Genomic DNA, 18429 nt, shown 5'->3' with positions numbered 1-18429 from the left:
TTGAATAATCTAAGTTGAAGGTAGGTTAAATGAAATTTTAAAAATTTGGGATGGCTAAAAAGATAAAAGATAAAACCCAAGATTTGAAAGATAAATTATAACTTTTAAAACTTATAAAAATAATATAATGAATGACATATTTTTTAAATAATATTATTAAAATAATAATTTTATTATTTATTTAAATTAAATTTTTTAATAAAAATTGATTTATAGATGAATATTTAGAATTATCAAATTTCATATATATATATTTATATTTATATTTATTTTTGGTTAAAATGTGATCGAGAAATAGCCCTTTCGCCTATTTTCAATCCACAATACATGTAGAATACAACTGTAGATGTTTCTGAAATTTGGACTTTGAACAAAGACGATGACAAGACACGAACAGAGAGAAGACAGCTCAATCCACCATTTTTTTCCTGCATAATCAGTTTCCACGTTATTAATGCTCTTTGAGCAGGAAATAGGTAAAAGCAATCCTGAGAGTGTTGAAACGAAGAAATGATGAAACTTGTAAAATAAAACGCAGCAAGTATAAAGCATATTGCAACAACATTACTTTACACAAATAGCAGGTGGGAAGTCAGTCATAATCACAAACCACAACAAAAACCAAATGACATCAAGAACCAAACCTGACCACAAACAACATTGCCAAACCCCTTTCTTCGCCGGGCTTTTCTTTCTCCTAGCTACAAATACATTTCTCCTCAGTTTAATTTTCTCCCTCTACTGGCAGCTGCTTTCTGATACCTTATCACCTTAGCCTATCTTTTACTATCAAACATGTACATAAATAAATGGGCACTTGGACAGAAGAAAGGGGGTGGAAGAAGAGAAAGCCTGGCCACCCAGCTGACAGAGATTGCCCGGTAGACCAAGAAATGATGCTGGTCAAGCCTCAATGCGTGGTAGTTAAAAACCTGGATATAATTCCCTTCATGTAACACACATGAACAAGTAGACATCACTTCCACATTACTGAACTGAATCTATGTCCCAGCTGGATGCAAGAAATTTAGACCTAATTGCCGTTTCACATGGTATGGTATCAGCTTATTAACAAGCTCAGGAGATGCCCCAGATAACTGTTATAGGAATAAAACAATTGCTAAGCCTTTAGCATGCGCTTTATCAGAAACTTTGCAGAAAATTGTTCATAATGTAATGAAAGAAACAAAACACTCTTCACAATCAAACCAAGAAATTTCTCATGCCTTCGTGTGTCATTATACTAACAGAGAGATGATGCTCAAAAACAAAATAAAGATATATATGTTAAAAAGGTTAGAAACATACTTCATGCTTAAAGTTGAATAGAGGAGGTAGAGGGCGTCCGTTTGGTAGGCGCACATTGGGTTCGCGCAGTTCGTCAAAGAAAGGATGTGCACATGCTTCTAGCTGCAATGACAAAGGCATATCTAATCAGAATAGATATTAAGCAGGAAATAGCTTAGTTAAAGAGAAAAATCATTTTGCAAAATACAACTTTCTGGACCAAGAATTGAACAATGAGCCCCCCTTGACCACTGAGCTATATTAAACTGATCCTCATCATATCCATATAGTGAAAATGTGATTCAACTCACCGCCGTGCATCTAAGACTCGGCGAATATTGAAGCAGTCGAGATGCCAGATCAATTGCCTCTGGAGGCATCCTTTTGTGGAAAACCTAAAATACAGGAAGAAATATGTAAATGGACACATTGAAACAAAAATGCAAATCACCGAAATTCAAATGATTCATGTATATATCAAAAGGACCAAAAAATGCAAACCTTGTGCCAGGGATGAGCTTTAATCTGTGGAAACCTAAAATCAGTATAATTTGGATTCATACAGCGAATTTCTTCTCGGGTGGGTGTACCAAGAACCTGTAGGACAAAATGTAGGGGTGTTGGATTATAATTACAAAATGCATTATTTCAAAACAAATAAGCAAAATGTACCTTGATAATCTCTACAAGCTGGTCCACAGCATTTTCTCCAGGAAACAGTGGCTACAAAAAGTTCAAAATTATTAAAAGTCCGCCAAACACAGCTTCACTAGAGAATTAAGAAGTGCTAGTTTCTCAAAGAACAAAATTCGAAAGCAGTATTGAAATTGCTAACCTGCCCCAAAAGAAGTTCTGCAAGCACACAACCAGCTGACCAGATGTCAATTGAGGTTGTATATTCTGTAGCACTAAATATGAGTTCTGGAGCTCGATAGAAACGTGAACATATGTATGAAATGTTAGTTTCACCATTGACCTGATCATAAATGGTTTGATGGTTAATGCATGAAACATAATACAAAAAACAAGCATCAAAATAACAGGATCGATCAATAAAATACTATATTCCTTAATATCACTTGCAAATGTACAAGGAAAAAAAAATTCATTTCCCTAACAGAGGCTGCCAATTTCTGAACTAACTATTATCAGCTATACCTATACAAGAATTTATTGCAGCTTAACCAAGCAGGGACTCCAAAAGTGGACCTTAAGATCAAATCAAATATGTCCTCATCAACTGTTAAAGATCACCATTACCATTGTCAGGATAATTGCACTTCCATAGAACATTAGATTCTTTCAATTGTGAGGAGAGAGAAATCAAAACAACATTAAATCAAAGTACACTAAGAGGCACCTGGCCAATACTGACATGACCCTCTTCTTTGAGTGGAAAGGAGAAATGTAATTAACTGATTATTTCACAGCCTCTACAGACAAGTGACTTGAGAATGATAAATAATGAAATTACGATGACCGACTAAAATGCAACAAAATTTCAAAAATGGCAAAAATGAGAACAAAGATACACGCTCAGCCAAATTAATGCAGGTGAAAACTTCTATGACTTTAACACATGAAGAGGCCAAGGAAGTTCTTATCCAACAAGAGAATAAAATAAATGCCTTTGTTCCCCACCATCCCTTAGGACAGTTTGACACTAATAATGCATTCAAAAAAGCTTATTGCAAAATTATTCTATGGGAGTTACTTTTTCTCAAGATGATAACATTACATAATATTTATACCCTGGAACAAATTCTGAACTTAAAGTGCCATGCGAATGAAATCAATCACATCAGTTATGGCCTAATTAAATTGTAGAAAGGAGGGATCAGCATACCAACTGTTTTGCACTTCCAAAGTCGCAAATCTTAACCTGGTGTGTAAGAGGATCAACCTGTTGACACAACGTTACCTTCAGTAAAAAAGCAAAAACAAACAAACTTCCTTCAGCAACTTCATGGTAGGAGAAGCATACCAAAAGGTTTTGAGGCTTCAAATCCCTATGGCAAACTCCAGGAACAGTATGAATATATGCCAGTCCTCTGAAAATCTGAAAGATATCCCTAATTGTCATAAGATGTACATATGGTAACAAATCAACCTCATCAGAGAGCACGTTATATACCTGATACATGTAAAGCTTTACATAGATGAGAGGCATTCTCTGATTGGCACTGCTGTAATGCTTCAATACTCTATACATGCTCTCAGGTACATATTCCATTACCAAGTTGAGGAAAAGTTCATTCCTACTGGTCGTTGAAAAGAAGCAGTGTTTCAAAGAAATCACATTCGGATGATCCATCACTCGCATTAATTGTAGTTCACGATTCTTATATCTTCTGTCCTGCAAAACCTTCTTTATCGCAACAGTCTCCCCAGTTTCCAAGCATTTTGCCTGTGAAGAATCAAATACAGTTAGAACAAGAAACGAGACTCATAAAAAGTCTTCCATTTCTTAAAAACACCACGTTTTCTTACCTGGAAAACAATCCCAAATGACCCGGTTCCCACAACACGCTCTGCCATGTAGCTGATTGTCTGAACAAGCGTCAAACCATTAACATAAACTTCAACTTCAATTGAAAAATAAAAGTAAAATTCAGTTTGGAGGCAGGTTACTAAGCCGAATCTGGTTAAGAATATATAAATTTTCAACTCATTAGATAACTGAAAATAGACAAATTAAGCCCAAAAAAACCACATAAAGGGATAAAACTTAACCTGTTTGGGCTCTCCATTTTTTCCTCCAATGGTGGTAGATATGATATGACCCGTGACCGGATCATTAGAATCCACAACAGAAGCAGACATTTCCTGCAAAACATTTTCATCCACATCAAATTCTGCTGGATTATAAAATCTACTAAATAAAATAAATAAACTGCATAAACATGAAAGATGAGTATGATATAGTAGATTCACGTTTTAAAAAAAAACACTTGATGCATATAAAACTTTCAACCCATCGCAAAATCAGAGATCAGGATACATAATTAAGTATCATAATTCAGCTCAAAAAGGGAAAAGAAAATTGGCCGCAACCATACAGACAGCAACAGATCTAAGATCCAAACAATCTCAATACAAGAAACAAAAAAGGAATCATTTTTCAAACTCCCAAAGCTAATCGGTATCTTAAAAACTAGAGATGTCAACCAAAGTTTCACATAAATTTCACTAGAAAGTTCCACTCATTTCAGCTTGAAAACATATAAATAAAAAAATATAAGAAAAGACAACCCATTTAAAACTTGAAACAAATTTAGAAACAAAAAAACATCTTTTTATCAGGTTTGGTCAATGCGGGGAATCAGATAAAAAATTGAAGAAGAAATGAGACACCTTGTCGTCAGCCATGGAAAGAAAATGAGATTGAGATGAGAAATAGAGAGAGAGGGGGTGATAAATTCAACCGTTCAACAGAGGAGGATGAAGGAGAAGAGGTAGGTGGTGGTGGCAGTGAGGGTAAAGATGATCGTGGCGAGGAAAGAGAAAACGAGAGAGAATGGTTGTAGAGAATAAGACGATAGAAATGGAAATGGGAAAGACAACAAGCCCATGTGCTTACAGCTCCTCTATTTTTTGTTTTTGTTTTTGTTTTTTTTTTTTTCCCCCTTCTCTTTCTCTGTCTACTTTCCGTTCTCTTCGCTTTCTTCTTTTTCTCTTATCTGAATTCCGAGATTGCCATTCGAATTTTATCTTAATTACAAGAATGGGATTCCAATTTTTGGACTGTAGTGTGTATCCAATCAATAAATGACAAATCTGTGAAATTCTTTCAGACCCCTCATCTTTAATAAAGTTGTCCATAGATGACAAGTATTCCAACATATTTGGTACCATTAAATTCTTATGGATTACTAAAATTGGTAACTAAAGATATAATCGAATTAAACTAGATTGAGTAATACATTTAATTACAATTTGATTCAATGGCATTAAGGTAAATTTTTAACTTGAACTCAAATTCACCCATAAGAAAGTTTTTGCCACAAATTTAAATTTGAATTCGACTCAAAAAACTATATTTAACCATTATAACTTATATATTTATAATTATTTAAAGCTAAATACAAAGATTTTGGATATCTAAATGTAATTTTTAAAAAAATTTAAAATTTATTAATATTTTATTTAAATCACACCATAAAATCATGAATTTTGATCGTTAATCAATTAAACAAATTGATAATTATGTGACAAAGAAATTGATTAGTTGATGTTGAAATGTAAATTAAGTTTACTAGACGTGGGTGCCATTGATTGAGTTCATGGAAGGTAGGGTTTGGCATGAAAATTCTAAAAATGGGGGGTTCTAAAAATCTACTAATTTAGAATCCCAAATTCCCAATAGGCCATAAACTTCAAAAAATAAAATATTCTTCATTCAAAGAGAAGATTGACCTTTTCATAAATAAATCTTCATGCTAATTTCTTTGGTTAATGCCAACAATACTTTTGTCTACCATGGAAGAACCATAAATATTATAACTAGGGAAGATTACTATAATAATTTTTTATTTAAAATTTGAAAAATTTATAAATTTTTACCTTTTAAAATTTTAAATTATAATTTTTATTAAAAATTAACTTTTTTAAAACCCTATGTTAAAAAGTTCAATTATTATATAGTTGTTAATTATTTTTCTAAAGCAATTAAGTTTTTTATAAGATTTTTATAATTTAGAAATTCAAGAGGTGAGAAATTGCGGCTTTTCTAGACCTTGGGGGTAAAAAAATTTACTCCATTATTATGATGGTGATGATGACCAGGACGATATGCATGGGAAACATGTTAGCATGCATATTCTTATCATCATTCCCCTTTTGAAATGCCGAATAAATGCCTTTGAAACCTGCCATGTCATGTATTCTTGCATATCATCACGGATGGGACACTTGTTGAGTGTTTATAAAATAAGAGTAATATTATATTTATAATTTTATAAATAAATATTATCATATTATTATATGATTAAATAGTTAAAAATTAAAAATAAAATAACATTCAATCAAATAATGACATATTATTATTTATATACAAAATTATATTAAAAAATTATGCATATAATCGTATTCATAAAATAAACCCATTATGTCATGTTATTTACCCATCATACCAAATAGCAAGCTCAAAGTATTATAAATTCTACTCAATTATGAAAGGAAGTTTGTATTTGGTTAGGTAGGTTTTGATAAGTGAATTTGATGACTTCATGGCGACATTACTAGGGGTGGGCAAAGACTTTTGGATTCAAATCGAAACTCAAATTCGAATGAATTAAACTTTAACTATATCTCTAGTTTGGTAATTTAATTTGAATTTGATTGATTTATTTTTTTGATAATATTATTTATCCGTCAATAATATAATAAATTTAAACTAAATTAAAATTTACCCTTATCATCGGAGCTTTACATAGCTAGAATCCCCTAAACATTACTCCATGTTTTGATGCGATGAAAATTGAAGAGCTTTGAAATAAAGCTTAGTATTATTCCTTTATCTCATGAAGTGGTGGGTCAATCCCAAATTAATATGATAAATTACCCTAACCCATTTACGTTGGTGAATTAAATGCATCAAGTCCAGGTCCATTCCCCTAAAAAAGGTAGACCAAAAAGGTGGACTGATCTAATTTTAAAAACAGTTTTTAGGTTCAAAAATTTACCTTTCGGTCACTTTATTTATGTTTGGGCAGAGACCTTTTGATAATTGAGCAGAAAATGAGACGTTTTGAAAAAGGGTTTTGATGTTGATAATCTTACTGTTTCACTGTAAATTTACTATTGTTTTCTTGACCAAAATGATCAGAATGGTTGAGTCGGTGGCGGGTTGCTTTGGGTTTTGGTCAGAGTCAAAAAACTGGGGCTAATTCTTGCCGGTAGGTACGAATCTAACTGAACTCTGGTTGGTAAGTTTCTGCGCCTAGGTCGCCTACTGTGTTGGCAGTGAAGCTCGTACACCAGCTTCAGGGTGGCGACACGGGTCCATACTGAAACTTGATTTGATGTTGACTCGGATTTAATCAATTTGCATACAGTAATAGGTAATCATAGCTTCATAGTTCGACTATGAGGGCACAGCCCAAGTTTCAACTATTGTTGCATCAGTAGACTCTGTTTTGAAGTTTGGGTTGGGCTCTAGTTTCAATTTTGTTTGACCCGAATGAGTAAAATTTAAATTAAAAAAATTCAGTTTGCCGAGCAAGAGGTTGGCTCTTGATCAATGACATGATTGTTTTTTTTTTGTAATATTTTAGTTAGGAAAGATGTACACCCTTTTTAGGTTTAGAGTTATTAATTTTATTTTATATTGAACTTATCAGAAGAACGGTTTCAACTCCCCATTGATTAATGTAGGTATAACCGAGTCTCTTTTTCAATAATATACATGGCTTTCCACTCACACTCCTCGATCATGGAGCAGCTCCCCATCTTTGATGTCACCAGGAAACCAGAAACCTTGAACGCTCTTCTAATGTTGCTACCCACGTCATGATAATTTGCCTGGCAACAGATATTCATCAAAGGCTAGCTCTACCAATATTGGATATTTATTTTGTATCACTTAAAATCATATCATGTGTTCTTCTTTTAACTAAGCTCTTCAATCACTGTAAGTGGTTTCAACAATAATTCAACTCATGTCCATGTTGACAGATAGGTGTGAAGGAAAGTTACCTGCTTCATTTCTAAAGAACAGAAAGAAAGTGATTCAAATAAAATTAAATAAAATCAGACATATTTTCTTCCTACTTCTCTTCCGAGGACAGAGTTACAGATCTAAAGATGTTCTTCCAGTAACTTCGTAAACAATAATTAAATATGCACAGTGTCTTGTATACAAATACATATATGCAGGCAAGTATGCCTTTTCAGTTAGACCCTGTGCAGTCATAAGCTCATAAAATTTCTCCTCAACCTGCAAACCGTTAAAGATAAAATTTGAGTGCTGCCCTACTTCAATTCTCTGGCAAATATATGTATTTTCTACACAAGGACCTCAAAAAAGAAAAAGAATATGGTCTAAAAATTCGAACCTTAACAATAGCTATACATATTTGATAGTATTTAGACTGTGTAATACAATGCTAAAACGAAAAGAGAATTCAAAACCCCAGATAAGAAATACCATAAATGAACCTGAAGTTTATGTAATTCATGAGACATTGAACTATGGGCCTCAGTAAGAAGCTCATTCTGCTTCTCCAGATGCCTGCAAGCACATAACACACGATTTAAAATCAAGTTCATATATACTCCTTAAGAAAACAAATTCACTAAATGGACTCACTTTAAGAAAAATATTCAACATATTATTGTAGAACATTGTTTGTTTAGTTGCATACTAGAGTAGGAGAATCCAGGAATCCTTGGTGGGGATGGGAAAGGGAAATTGGGTTCATGAATTTAATGTTTATTTAAGGCCAACAAATGCTGGAGCTCGGTTACTGAATACTGTTAATAAATCACGTAACATTATCTCTTGTTCAAAAGGGCCTGCCATATTGTTCAAACTGCGTCACCTTCATTTGAAGTGAGGAACTCTTTAATGTTCCATTTTGATGAACACTTTTTCTTGTTTTCTATAAGTTCAAGACATAAATTCCTCCAAAATGTCCAGAAATCTGGAAAACGGTGGTTTTTTTCAGTGTGTGTGTGCCTGGTGATAATTAGTTGTTACAGGTGTACATGTGATATGAACAGTCTTGTAAGGTTTGTCTGTAAAGTGGGATTGAGTTTTCAAACATGATTTGCCTTCACTTTCCTGCCATTTGCAAATCTGTCACTTACTTCCTAGCGTCACTTTGAATGTATCTTTCTCTTTCCTGTTGTTAAGCCTTGTCAAATGAGTTGCTCCATCAGTTTCAAGAGTCTGAGAGAGAGTTGTTGACATTGCAGTAGAGGCAGCTGCAGCCTTGTAGAATTTCTTGTAAATGTCGTCTAAGAATTGAGTTTTTAAATGGAAACTCAGATGACGTAGGCTTTGTAAAGGTGGTTGTAATTTACTTTAAAATAATTTTTGTTTATCATTGACCATATTTTCTCAGTGTTGTGTTTTATTTCTGGTTAAAGTAATTATGTAAAGCAATGGCCTTCAATAAATCCACATCCTGAATTTCAAGGGGCTAAATTATCCTCCGGGATGAAGAATCATCAGGTTAGATTTTCGGAAACTTTATCACGAAGTGATCCTCCTCCAGGAAGGATAACATCAGGAGGGGAATATACTTGGAATTCCAAAGTTGCATTCCTTCATGGATTGAAAAATAATTCCGGGAAGTTTAATTCTTGTAAAGGAGCCCATGTGGGGAAAAGGCATTTATGGGTTCGGAAGCATGTTAGATCAATAGCTTGTACGTTTGTATTGGCGGGTTTCTTTTTCATGCTTGATTCACTTATGGTGTCAATTTCTGATTCGGTAAATCATCAGAATAGCTCAACCTTGAAAGATTCAAGAGGGCATGAGATAGGACTTCGCATATTTTTCTTTATTAGGATGGCGTGTAGACTAGTTGATATTTAATTGAATTAGTCCTTGTTTAAAAAAATTTACCTCATTTTGCAAAGGAGGATACTGCTGCCCACATTAACAAAGAGAAACTACCAGTAAAGATGCATGGCCGACTTCTGAGTTTGGGTTCCAGTTCTCTAGTAGAGGTTTGCTTCATAATTTTACATACTCTAGTACATATATATTTATGTTAGCTTGTTAAAAGATTCTAAAACCATTACCATGTCCTAGAAAGATTTCAAACAAGAGAAAGCAATTATCTGGAAGGAACCATATCGGCAGGCAGTTTTATGGAAACCTTGTGCTGATAGGAGAATTCTGAATCTAGGTAATTGAGGGCTCTTGTCAAGGTTAATTCATAATAAAGTATTCTAATTAATTGCTTCATGTGAAATAACACTAAATGTTGAGAATTTAACATGATTAATTCTTTCAACTCATGTTGTTGAGACAGGGAAGCCTGATAAAAGCAATGGTTACATCATGGTGATGCAAACGGCGGTCTCAATCAACAGCGAGTTGCTGTAAGTATCTGAGCTACTTTCTTTAATCTTTGCTTTCATTTTGCAGAGGAGGATACTGTTTTTTTCTTTGTAGATTTGTTGTGAAGCCTCTCTACACTCATGCTTTATAACAACCATTACAAATTTTCTCAACACATGGTCATTGTTACTGTCTGCAGATTTGGAATGCAGTTGCTGTGACATCTTTGCTTAATGCAACTCTAGTTCTTCCAAGATTTCTTTACAGCAATGTATGGAAGGATCCTAGGTCTGCAATTTCATCAATGTTGAATAATATTTATCTTGGAATTTTTGTCTGAACATATCATTGTTTTTTGATGGAAATGCAGCCAGTTTGGTGATATCTACCAAGAGGATATTTTGCGAACATGCTGAAGGATGAAGTGAACATCGTCAAAGAGCTTCCCCCTCATTTGAAGTCTATAGATATGGAAGCAATCGGCAGCCTAGTATGTTATCTTCATAGTTTCTATGCTCATTTTGTGTTAATGAATCTCCTTTCCTCTTTATGAACACTGTCTTAAACATTTTGTCTGATTTTCTCAGCTCACTGATGCAGAAAATGTGAAGGAGGCTAAGCCCATTGATTATGTTAGAAAAGTACTTCCTATCCTAAAGCAAAACGGAGTTGTTTACTTCCTTGGATTTGGAAATCGGCTAGGCTTTGATCCACTGCCTTCCATTCTTCAGGTTGAGTTCATTCCATGTTGTTTCAATTTCTCTGAAAGTTCGGTATTTGTGCAGTGGGAGCTCTACACTGATAGGGTATCCTGTAATTTTCCACTTAGGCTTCATGACTTGGTGATGTGTTCTTGAATTTTAAACATACTCTGAGGTGCAAATGTAACTTCCAATCATTGAAGTTTGTCCTAAAAATTCAACCAGCTGCTTCAATATTGGTCAAGAGGATAAGAAAATATCATTCTGTACGCAGTATGCTGGACAAGCAACTGCTTGGAGACTTCATGGCCAACACTGCCTCCAAACCTTATGGCATTGCAAGAGGTCCATCTAGATCTTGCTTTACACTTGAGATTTGAAGAGGATATGGTGGCTTACTCCCAATGTGATTTTGGAGGTGGAGAAAACGAGCAAAAGAAACTTCAATTATACAGAAAAATCATTTCTCTTCACTAATTGAACGCTTAAAGAACTCGAAGTATGAGTTATATAAGCTTTTTAAGTTATGATTTTTCAAATATTACTTTAATGAACACAATACATTTTGCTGATCTGCCTCCTATATTGATATTTGCAGGCCTATTTCTCCAGCAGATTTGAGAAAGCTGGGGAGATGCCCACTGACACCAGAAGAAGCAGCACTTATTCTATCTGGTCTTGGTTTTAAGCGTGGAACTTACATTTATCTAGCTGGCTCTCAAATATATGGAGGAAAATCGAGGATGGATCCCTTCACCAATCTCTATCCAAATTTGGTAACAAAGGAAACACTCCTCACACCAAGTAAACTTCAACCTTTCGGGAATTTTTCATCTCAGGTGGAGTAGCATAAGCTAATTCAAAAGAAAAAAATCTTAAGGCTTCTATCACCAGAATAACTTTGGAAATGTTACTTAAACATGCTTAATCAATCACTCTATTGCTGGTATTTGAACATTGCATGAAGTAACATAAGTAGAGAATTTCTCTGTGTGCAGCTGGCAGCACTGGATTTCATTGCCTGTGCAACTGCTGATGTCTTTGCCATGACTGATTCTGGGAGCCAACTGTCATCTCTGGTGTCTGGATTCCGAACTTACTACGGTGGCGGGCATGCTCCTAACTTGAGACCTAATAAGAAAAGGCTTGCAGCAATTTTGGCTGAGAAGAGCACCATAGGATGGAATGATTTTGAACAGAGAGTACGAAAGATGGTTGAGGAAGGTCAAAGGGTACACGTATGAGAGGTTATGGTCGAAGCACTTATTGACAACCAAGGTGGGCAGAATGCATGTGCAGATCTTGGCATTCTTTTTCCTTAAATTAATACTGGGAGACATTCCACCGATGGCAATACGAAGTTGAAAATTTTTGTAAAACTGACACATGACTGGCAAACTCAACTGTAAACATAAAAAGGGCAAGAGACAAGTATATTCATTATAAAAATGAATCAAACTGAATGCGGGGGACAAAAAGAATAAGATCAAATAACCTGAGTGAAATTTACATATGATGATAGAAAAAGGAAGAGAAAACGGAGTTGTCATTTCTCTGCCATGGAAAAACATATGGATCTCTTTGTCACTCTTCTCTGCGGAACTCAGTTGGATAAATCATATATCCCTTATCTTGAAGATGGGGCTCTTGATCTCACATCTGCCTTTTGAAATTGCATTTCCTTTAAGGAGGAGGGAAGAAACGATTGAGGTTGAAAGGGAGAGTATAGAACTCCTCATTCCGGGGGTCTCCTTTAAATGTCCGGAATTTCACCCACCAGGGCATGCCTCTGTCTTTAGCACTGTCTTTGTAGTCAAGTGTGTTGTCTAGGAAAACCGCAACAATCAGTGCAACAGTTGGAGATGAGAAGAATATGGTATTCAGGAAATTGTTAAGCTGGCCACCAATGAAACAGAAGTTTAGATTGGGATTTCTGGGATAACTGTTAGCAGCACTTCAAAAACTATCAATACCAATTGTTTTTTACAAGATTTTTGAGGTGGAGTTTTTAAGCGTTAACAGCAAACATGTATAAAAAATAACTCACCCATCCAGCCTTGGAGTGAGCAGGGCCGTGAAGAGCCTTGGCAGTGTATTCACGGAAGTATTCTGGAATAGACAAACCTAAGAAGAGGGCAACACCGACAATGAAGAGATTCCTCATTGAGTTCATGTTTGTGAATTGCAAAAATGACAGCCCAACGGATGCTTCACACAAGAAGAAGACAAGTAGACCAACCATGAGATACTGAAAGAAGAAGACAAGTTTATACAAAACTATAAGTGGAAGGAAATTGGCACCCACCAACAAGACCAAACAAAACACAGTACACAGCAGCAAATATGGTGAAGGGGATTGATGCAAACAAAGCTCCAAATTTTCCTACAGGAATCAAGAATTCAACTTCACGATCAAAACACAGAATCAAGGAGTTAGAATTCATAAATAGAATCTACAATAAGCTGTGACGAACCTAATATTGAGAAGAATATCATAAAGCCAGCTGAAATTTGAATGACCCTGCGGCTTCCAATACGAGTGCTTCCAAGCAGCCCCACATTTTCTCTGTTGTTTTCCTCAAAAATTAATCTAGCTACACTGAAAGCAAGAATTTTGAAGGAAAGGGAAAACACTTACACAGAGACTGAAGAACCAGTCAAAGTTCCGAAGAGTCCATCCAGTAGGATCCCTATTCCCTGCCAGCCTATGCCACGGCTAAGCACATGAGCTGGAGGTGGCGTGGCACTTGCTAGACGTGATGCAGCCTTGTATGCTCCAGTTGACTGTTAAGATGGACTTTACTTTCATTATCATGGCTAAAAACTTCAGTTTTCATTGAATCTTAAAACGAAACAGGTAATACCTCAATCAATGAAACTAGAACAGCGGCCATCATCCCAAAAGCATGACCAGCATTAAATGTAGGAGCACCCCATTGAAGAGGATATGGGATTTTTATCCTGGTCACAACAAATTTTATGGTCAAAAAGCAATAGCAAAAGGATTGACGCCAATGAAGTTTTCCCAAGTTTAAACCAGTAGTGCCACTTGTAGACAACTTTCAAATGTTATTTGTACACTTTGACATATCCCATTATGTGGTCCTTAAAAGCTTCTAATTATTTGAAGAACATATAACTTGAAAAGATTTTTCTGTCTTTTTCAGGAGAAGTCTCCTTTACTGACAACATTGACTCCCCATTACCAAAGAAGAAGTTTATAAAGCATATCTTAGGTTGAATTAATCAAAAGGCTTTGGTTTAACCATGTCATGGATAAATTATCAGGACATTCTCCCTGGAAATTTGAAAATATTGCATGTATTTTCAATCATCTGTCTTTTAGTAAGCATTCACAGAGAGTGTTTTGGTACAAACCACGGAGCAGTAGAAATCAAGTTGGCCTTGTCAGTTCGGCAATTCAATTGGGTAAGTTCTGGACGATGTTTATATGTGCCACTGGCTGTCAGAAGGTGTGCATATGCCCAAATCACTGTGATGGATATCAGGAGAGCAAACCTCTCCATAATTGGCAATTGTCTTGTCAGAAAATTCTTCAAGTACTACACCAGAACACAAGACACAAATAGAAAATCAGCTTGCATTTAAGAATAGTTCTTAATTTCTTTTGCAAATAAGAAAGCAATTAGTCATTAGCAAATGTATTTAACAAAATATCTAAACTGCTATTTTTTATTCCAAGTTTTCATGAAATATTAACTTGTTAATTCTTTCAAATTGTCTTCAAATGAAGTTTAAGCATCACAAACATTTAAAATAACATTTATTGGTAGCTATAATAACCCGAAGTTCTCGTCATTAAAAAATTGCTCTTAATGTCTATATGAGATACATGGCACCATTTTGCACTAAAAATCTGCAATTTCCATTTTCTTATTAATCTGATGAAACCAATTCTGCACTGTGAAATGTTTGTAATTGCATTTAATTTTGATAAATAAAAGAAAGTAATAACACCTGTGACAAGGCAATAAATAGTATTAGCATAGGAATGCCAATCTCCACACACCTCCCAAGCTGAAAGGAAAAAAAAAAATTATGGGAATAAAAGTTAATTGCATGAGGCATTTTAATCTTTCATCTCAATCTGCGAAAATTATAGCATCAAAACAATCATAGATAATTGTTACTATACCACCGGGAAGCCTCTATCAAATAGGCCAAAGCCCACCAAAGCAATAACTGGAACCATTCCAAGGGGGCTGAAGAACCTGGAAGGCAAAATTTGTTCCCATTTAATCTATTAACTGCAAGTAATATAGAAAATTGTTGAAACTTCAGTTCAGATAAAATTTTCACCTGGAACAGATGCCCCACAGTTGGCTGTATCCAAGAATGATTTGTATGCTTGATGCCACTATCAGAGCACCTTGAACTGCTCTCATTGTGTAAAGAAATCGCTGAACACAAAAGCAAAATCATTAGTAATCTTAGTAACAAAAACTAACACTCCCCCACTATCAATAAAACTAAGATTTGGAATTAGACTAACCACATGATGATCCTCAATACTCGCCAAAGATGGATCATGAATTATTGATATAATTGGAACCATAAACGCATAGGATCCTCCAATGACAGTCGGTAGCCTGGTTCCAAACAGTGTTTGTAGAAGTGTATTAATCCCTTCTACAAAGAGAAGTGTTTGTACCACCCTCGCCTTGTCACCCTGAATCATTATCACAGTTAATAAAGGAAGAAACTTTCAATAGAAACAAAAATCATGTAAAAGTAAAGCACTTCATGTATAAATTTTCAACTGGCTCACATCTGAGCCTCCCATTAAAGGAACAAGAAACGAAGGGATCATAACAGCTGTTCCTAGAGCCAAAATGTAATGCTGAAATCCCAAAATTATAGCCTCTCCTGCATTCAGAAGCATAGAAAAACAAACAAAAAACCAAAATGAGCAAAAGCACGCAACCCAATCAATGAGTTAATGAATCGAGAAGATTGAAGACTAAAAATGGGCATACCCCAAGACGGGTTGGAGTCAATACAGTACTCTAAGCCTTGAAGCTGGTCCATTGGCGGATGAGTAATCTCTTCAGGTTTTGGAGCTGCCATGGTTTTCTTTAGCTCGTAGGCTCAAATGGCTATCTAACAAATGAATCAAAGAATGGATTCAGACTGACAAAGAAAAAGAAACACAGAGAGACAGAGAGAGAGATAAGACACAGTCTCAAGAGTGTTTACGCAATAAAAACAATGGAATTGATTGACAAAGCAATGACAAAGAAAAGAAAAAAGCAGGAAGAGAAAAAGAATCAAAGATAGAGAAAGGAAGAGAGTGAGTGAGCAAAAGTCTAACAGAGAAGTAGAAAGAAGAGAGTGAAAAATGAAGCAGTTGGCGCCCCCACAATAAGAAAGCTCTTCTCTGCAAATCACCATCTGCTTTTCATCTTACACAAAAGTTGCCGTTAACATTTCACATATCCCCAAACTGCCCCTTAAAGAACTTCCAAACTCAAATGTTACCGTTGCTTGCTTCCTCTGTGTTTCATTAAATTTTACAACTCAACCTCCTCAAATATTCTCTCAGATTCATTTATGAATTTATATTTTATATTTCATTAAGAAGCATGTATCATTAAGAATGTTCAAGACAGAATCACCCCTTTTGAGGATAATGATGCTGTGCACTTGACTGTAACAGCACCGGCTGTTGATTGAAGAATGATGTGGCAAACTTATCTTTCTTCTTGCTTTTCTTTCTTCCTTTGAGCCTCCATCTCCATGGATAGAGTTAAACTCATTCCTTTTAAAATTTGTCTGCTACAAAAATGGCAATCTGAATAATCAAATTATTCTCTCAACCATAAAAAGGCAGTTTTATTTGTTCTTAAGTGATCATCATGTCTCAACTGTTTGAGAAATTATTAAATTTTTTGATATTATTTTATATGCAAGGAAGTTTTTCAGTGATTAATGGAGTGCTTGATTATCAGCAACTATCCATTTCATGTCCGAAAATTTTTAAAATTAAAGATATAATAATATTTAATTATATAATAATATATTATTATTTATATATAAAATTATATATATAATTTTATTAATATAAATTCATAATACTAAATTACAAAAAAATTAATCCAATAAATAATTTCGTAACCATTACATCATAAATTTGGTTTTGATATATTTTTAATTTGATATCGATGTTTTTTAATAATGAGTAATATTATATATACTCATTTTAAATACATAATTATATATATATTTATATATGTCATTATATGATTAGATATTATTTTATTAGTAATTAAAAATTATTCAATTATATAATGTATATATTTGTGTACCTAAAATAGATATACATAATTTTATTATTTAATAATAGACGAAATGATATCATTTTAATAATTAATTAATATAATTTGAATTAAATTATAAACCAAGTTTAAATCAAATTAAATCCTCTATCTAATTTATAAACTGAATTAATTAAGAGTTTTTTTAACTTAAATTTGACATTAAAACTAACAATAAAATTATATATATTTATTTAAATATACGCATATATTATTAAACAATTTTAAATTAATTATATAATAATATTTAAAAATATATCTGCTTATATATATAAAAAATAAATACCATGGCATCATTTTTACGCTAGTTAAATTTTAACCAAATTGATTTGGGTCTAGTGTCATGTTAAATCATCTTCGTTGGTTGAGTTGAGCTGGTGTTTTCGCTTGGTGGTTGGTGCATGTGTGGTTGATACAGGAAGAACAGTAATCGCTGTGAATCAGACTCAGAGTACGAATCTCTTACACACTGACTAACGTCTCTAATTTGAAGCCAAGACAAACAAAACGAGTAAGCGGCTTAGAAATGTGAGCCTGCCTATTCATATCATAAATACAGCCACTCCAGATTTCAATTTTCCCCCGCAAATCTCACGCTATTTACGCCTCTGTCCCACATCCCATCGTCTTTCCATTAATGAAGGGAGCTCAACTTTCGAGATAATGGAACGCTGCTGCCTTTCTGGGTTCCAACTTTTTACAGAGAACAAGCATGTTAGGACTATGAAGAACAGGTAATATAAAATTAATTTGGCTTAGATAGAAGAGATTTTCAATGCTGTCACTATTTTAGTTTTAAACTTAAATATTTGTATATAAAAATACAGAAACAAATTATGTAAAATTTAAAGCAACAAATTAGAAAGAAAACACTACAAATATTTCGCCACATCAACACTAAATTCTTAAAATAATGGTAATATAAATGACTGGAAAATCTATACACAAAAGTTGAGATGGCCGAGTTGGTCTAAGGCGCCAGATTAAGGTTCTGGTCCGAAAGGGCGTGGGTTCAAATCCCACTCTCAACAAATGTATTTTATTTTATTTTTTTTCCAATTAGTCCATGAATTTTGAAAAAATATTGTTTACC

At 34.2% G+C, this 18429-nt stretch overlaps 2 protein-coding genes, 1 non-coding gene and 1 pseudogene across 7 annotated transcripts; 2 read left to right on the top strand and 2 right to left on the bottom strand.

The window, feature by feature from the left end:
* Positions 1-551: 551 nt before the first annotated feature.
* On the bottom strand, positions 552-4902 carry LOC123193484 (shaggy-related protein kinase eta-like). 2 transcript variants are annotated; one of them, XM_044606501.1, is made up of 12 exons: positions 4642-4899; positions 4021-4113; positions 3778-3837; positions 3422-3694; positions 3272-3346; positions 3134-3190; positions 2123-2263; positions 1960-2010; positions 1789-1884; positions 1599-1682; positions 1309-1410; positions 552-1097 (listed from the first exon to the last, which is right to left on the bottom strand). In XM_044606501.1, exons 1-12 carry the CDS (start codon positions 4654-4656, stop codon positions 1002-1004), a joined length of 1143 nt encoding a protein of 380 aa, XP_044462436.1. In that variant the 5' UTR covers positions 4657-4899; the 3' UTR covers positions 552-1001. The 2 variants fall into 2 exon arrangements, with proteins under 2 accessions (XP_044462436.1, XP_044462434.1); XM_044606499.1 differs by having other exon boundaries at positions 3134-3346; positions 4642-4902.
* Positions 4903-9448: 4546 nt separating this feature from the next.
* Positions 9449-12328, top strand: LOC123192105 (annotated as a pseudogene).
* On the bottom strand, positions 11857-16591 carry LOC123230362 (nucleobase-ascorbate transporter 2-like). Of its 4 annotated transcripts, none has more exons than XR_006505082.1 (14): positions 15999-16590; positions 15791-15888; positions 15515-15691; positions 15322-15422; positions 15158-15233; positions 14980-15039; positions 14380-14564; positions 13866-13962; positions 13640-13785; positions 13476-13567; positions 13307-13384; positions 13049-13209; positions 12497-12897; positions 11857-12404 (listed from the first exon to the last, which is right to left on the bottom strand). XR_006505082.1 is itself a non-coding variant. In XM_044656553.1 (14 exons), the coding sequence occupies exons 2-14, from the start codon at positions 16087-16089 to the stop codon at positions 12685-12687; spliced, it is 1575 nt and encodes a 524-aa protein (XP_044512488.1). In that variant the 5' UTR covers positions 16090-16108; positions 16141-16591; the 3' UTR covers positions 12469-12684. The 4 variants fall into 4 exon arrangements, 2 of the variants coding, with proteins under 2 accessions (XP_044512488.1, XP_044512487.1); XM_044656553.1 differs by lacking the exon at positions 11857-12404 and having other exon boundaries at positions 12469-12897; positions 15999-16108; positions 16141-16591; XM_044656552.1 differs by lacking the exon at positions 11857-12404 and having other exon boundaries at positions 12469-12897; positions 15999-16122; positions 16334-16591.
* A 1695-nt stretch (positions 16592-18286) lies between these two features.
* Positions 18287-18367, top strand: TRNAL-AAG. Its single transcript has one exon. It is a non-coding gene; the product is annotated as a tRNA-Leu (tRNA).
* The last annotated feature ends 62 nt before the right edge of the window (positions 18368-18429 follow it).

Source organism: Mangifera indica, chromosome 12 (assembly GCF_011075055.1).
Source record: "Mangifera indica cultivar Alphonso chromosome 12, CATAS_Mindica_2.1, whole genome shotgun sequence".
NCBI classification, from domain to species: domain Eukaryota; kingdom Viridiplantae; phylum Streptophyta; class Magnoliopsida; order Sapindales; family Anacardiaceae; genus Mangifera; species Mangifera indica.
Note: the sequence above shows the minus strand (reverse complement) of the source record. Positions and strands in the feature narration are given on the sequence as shown.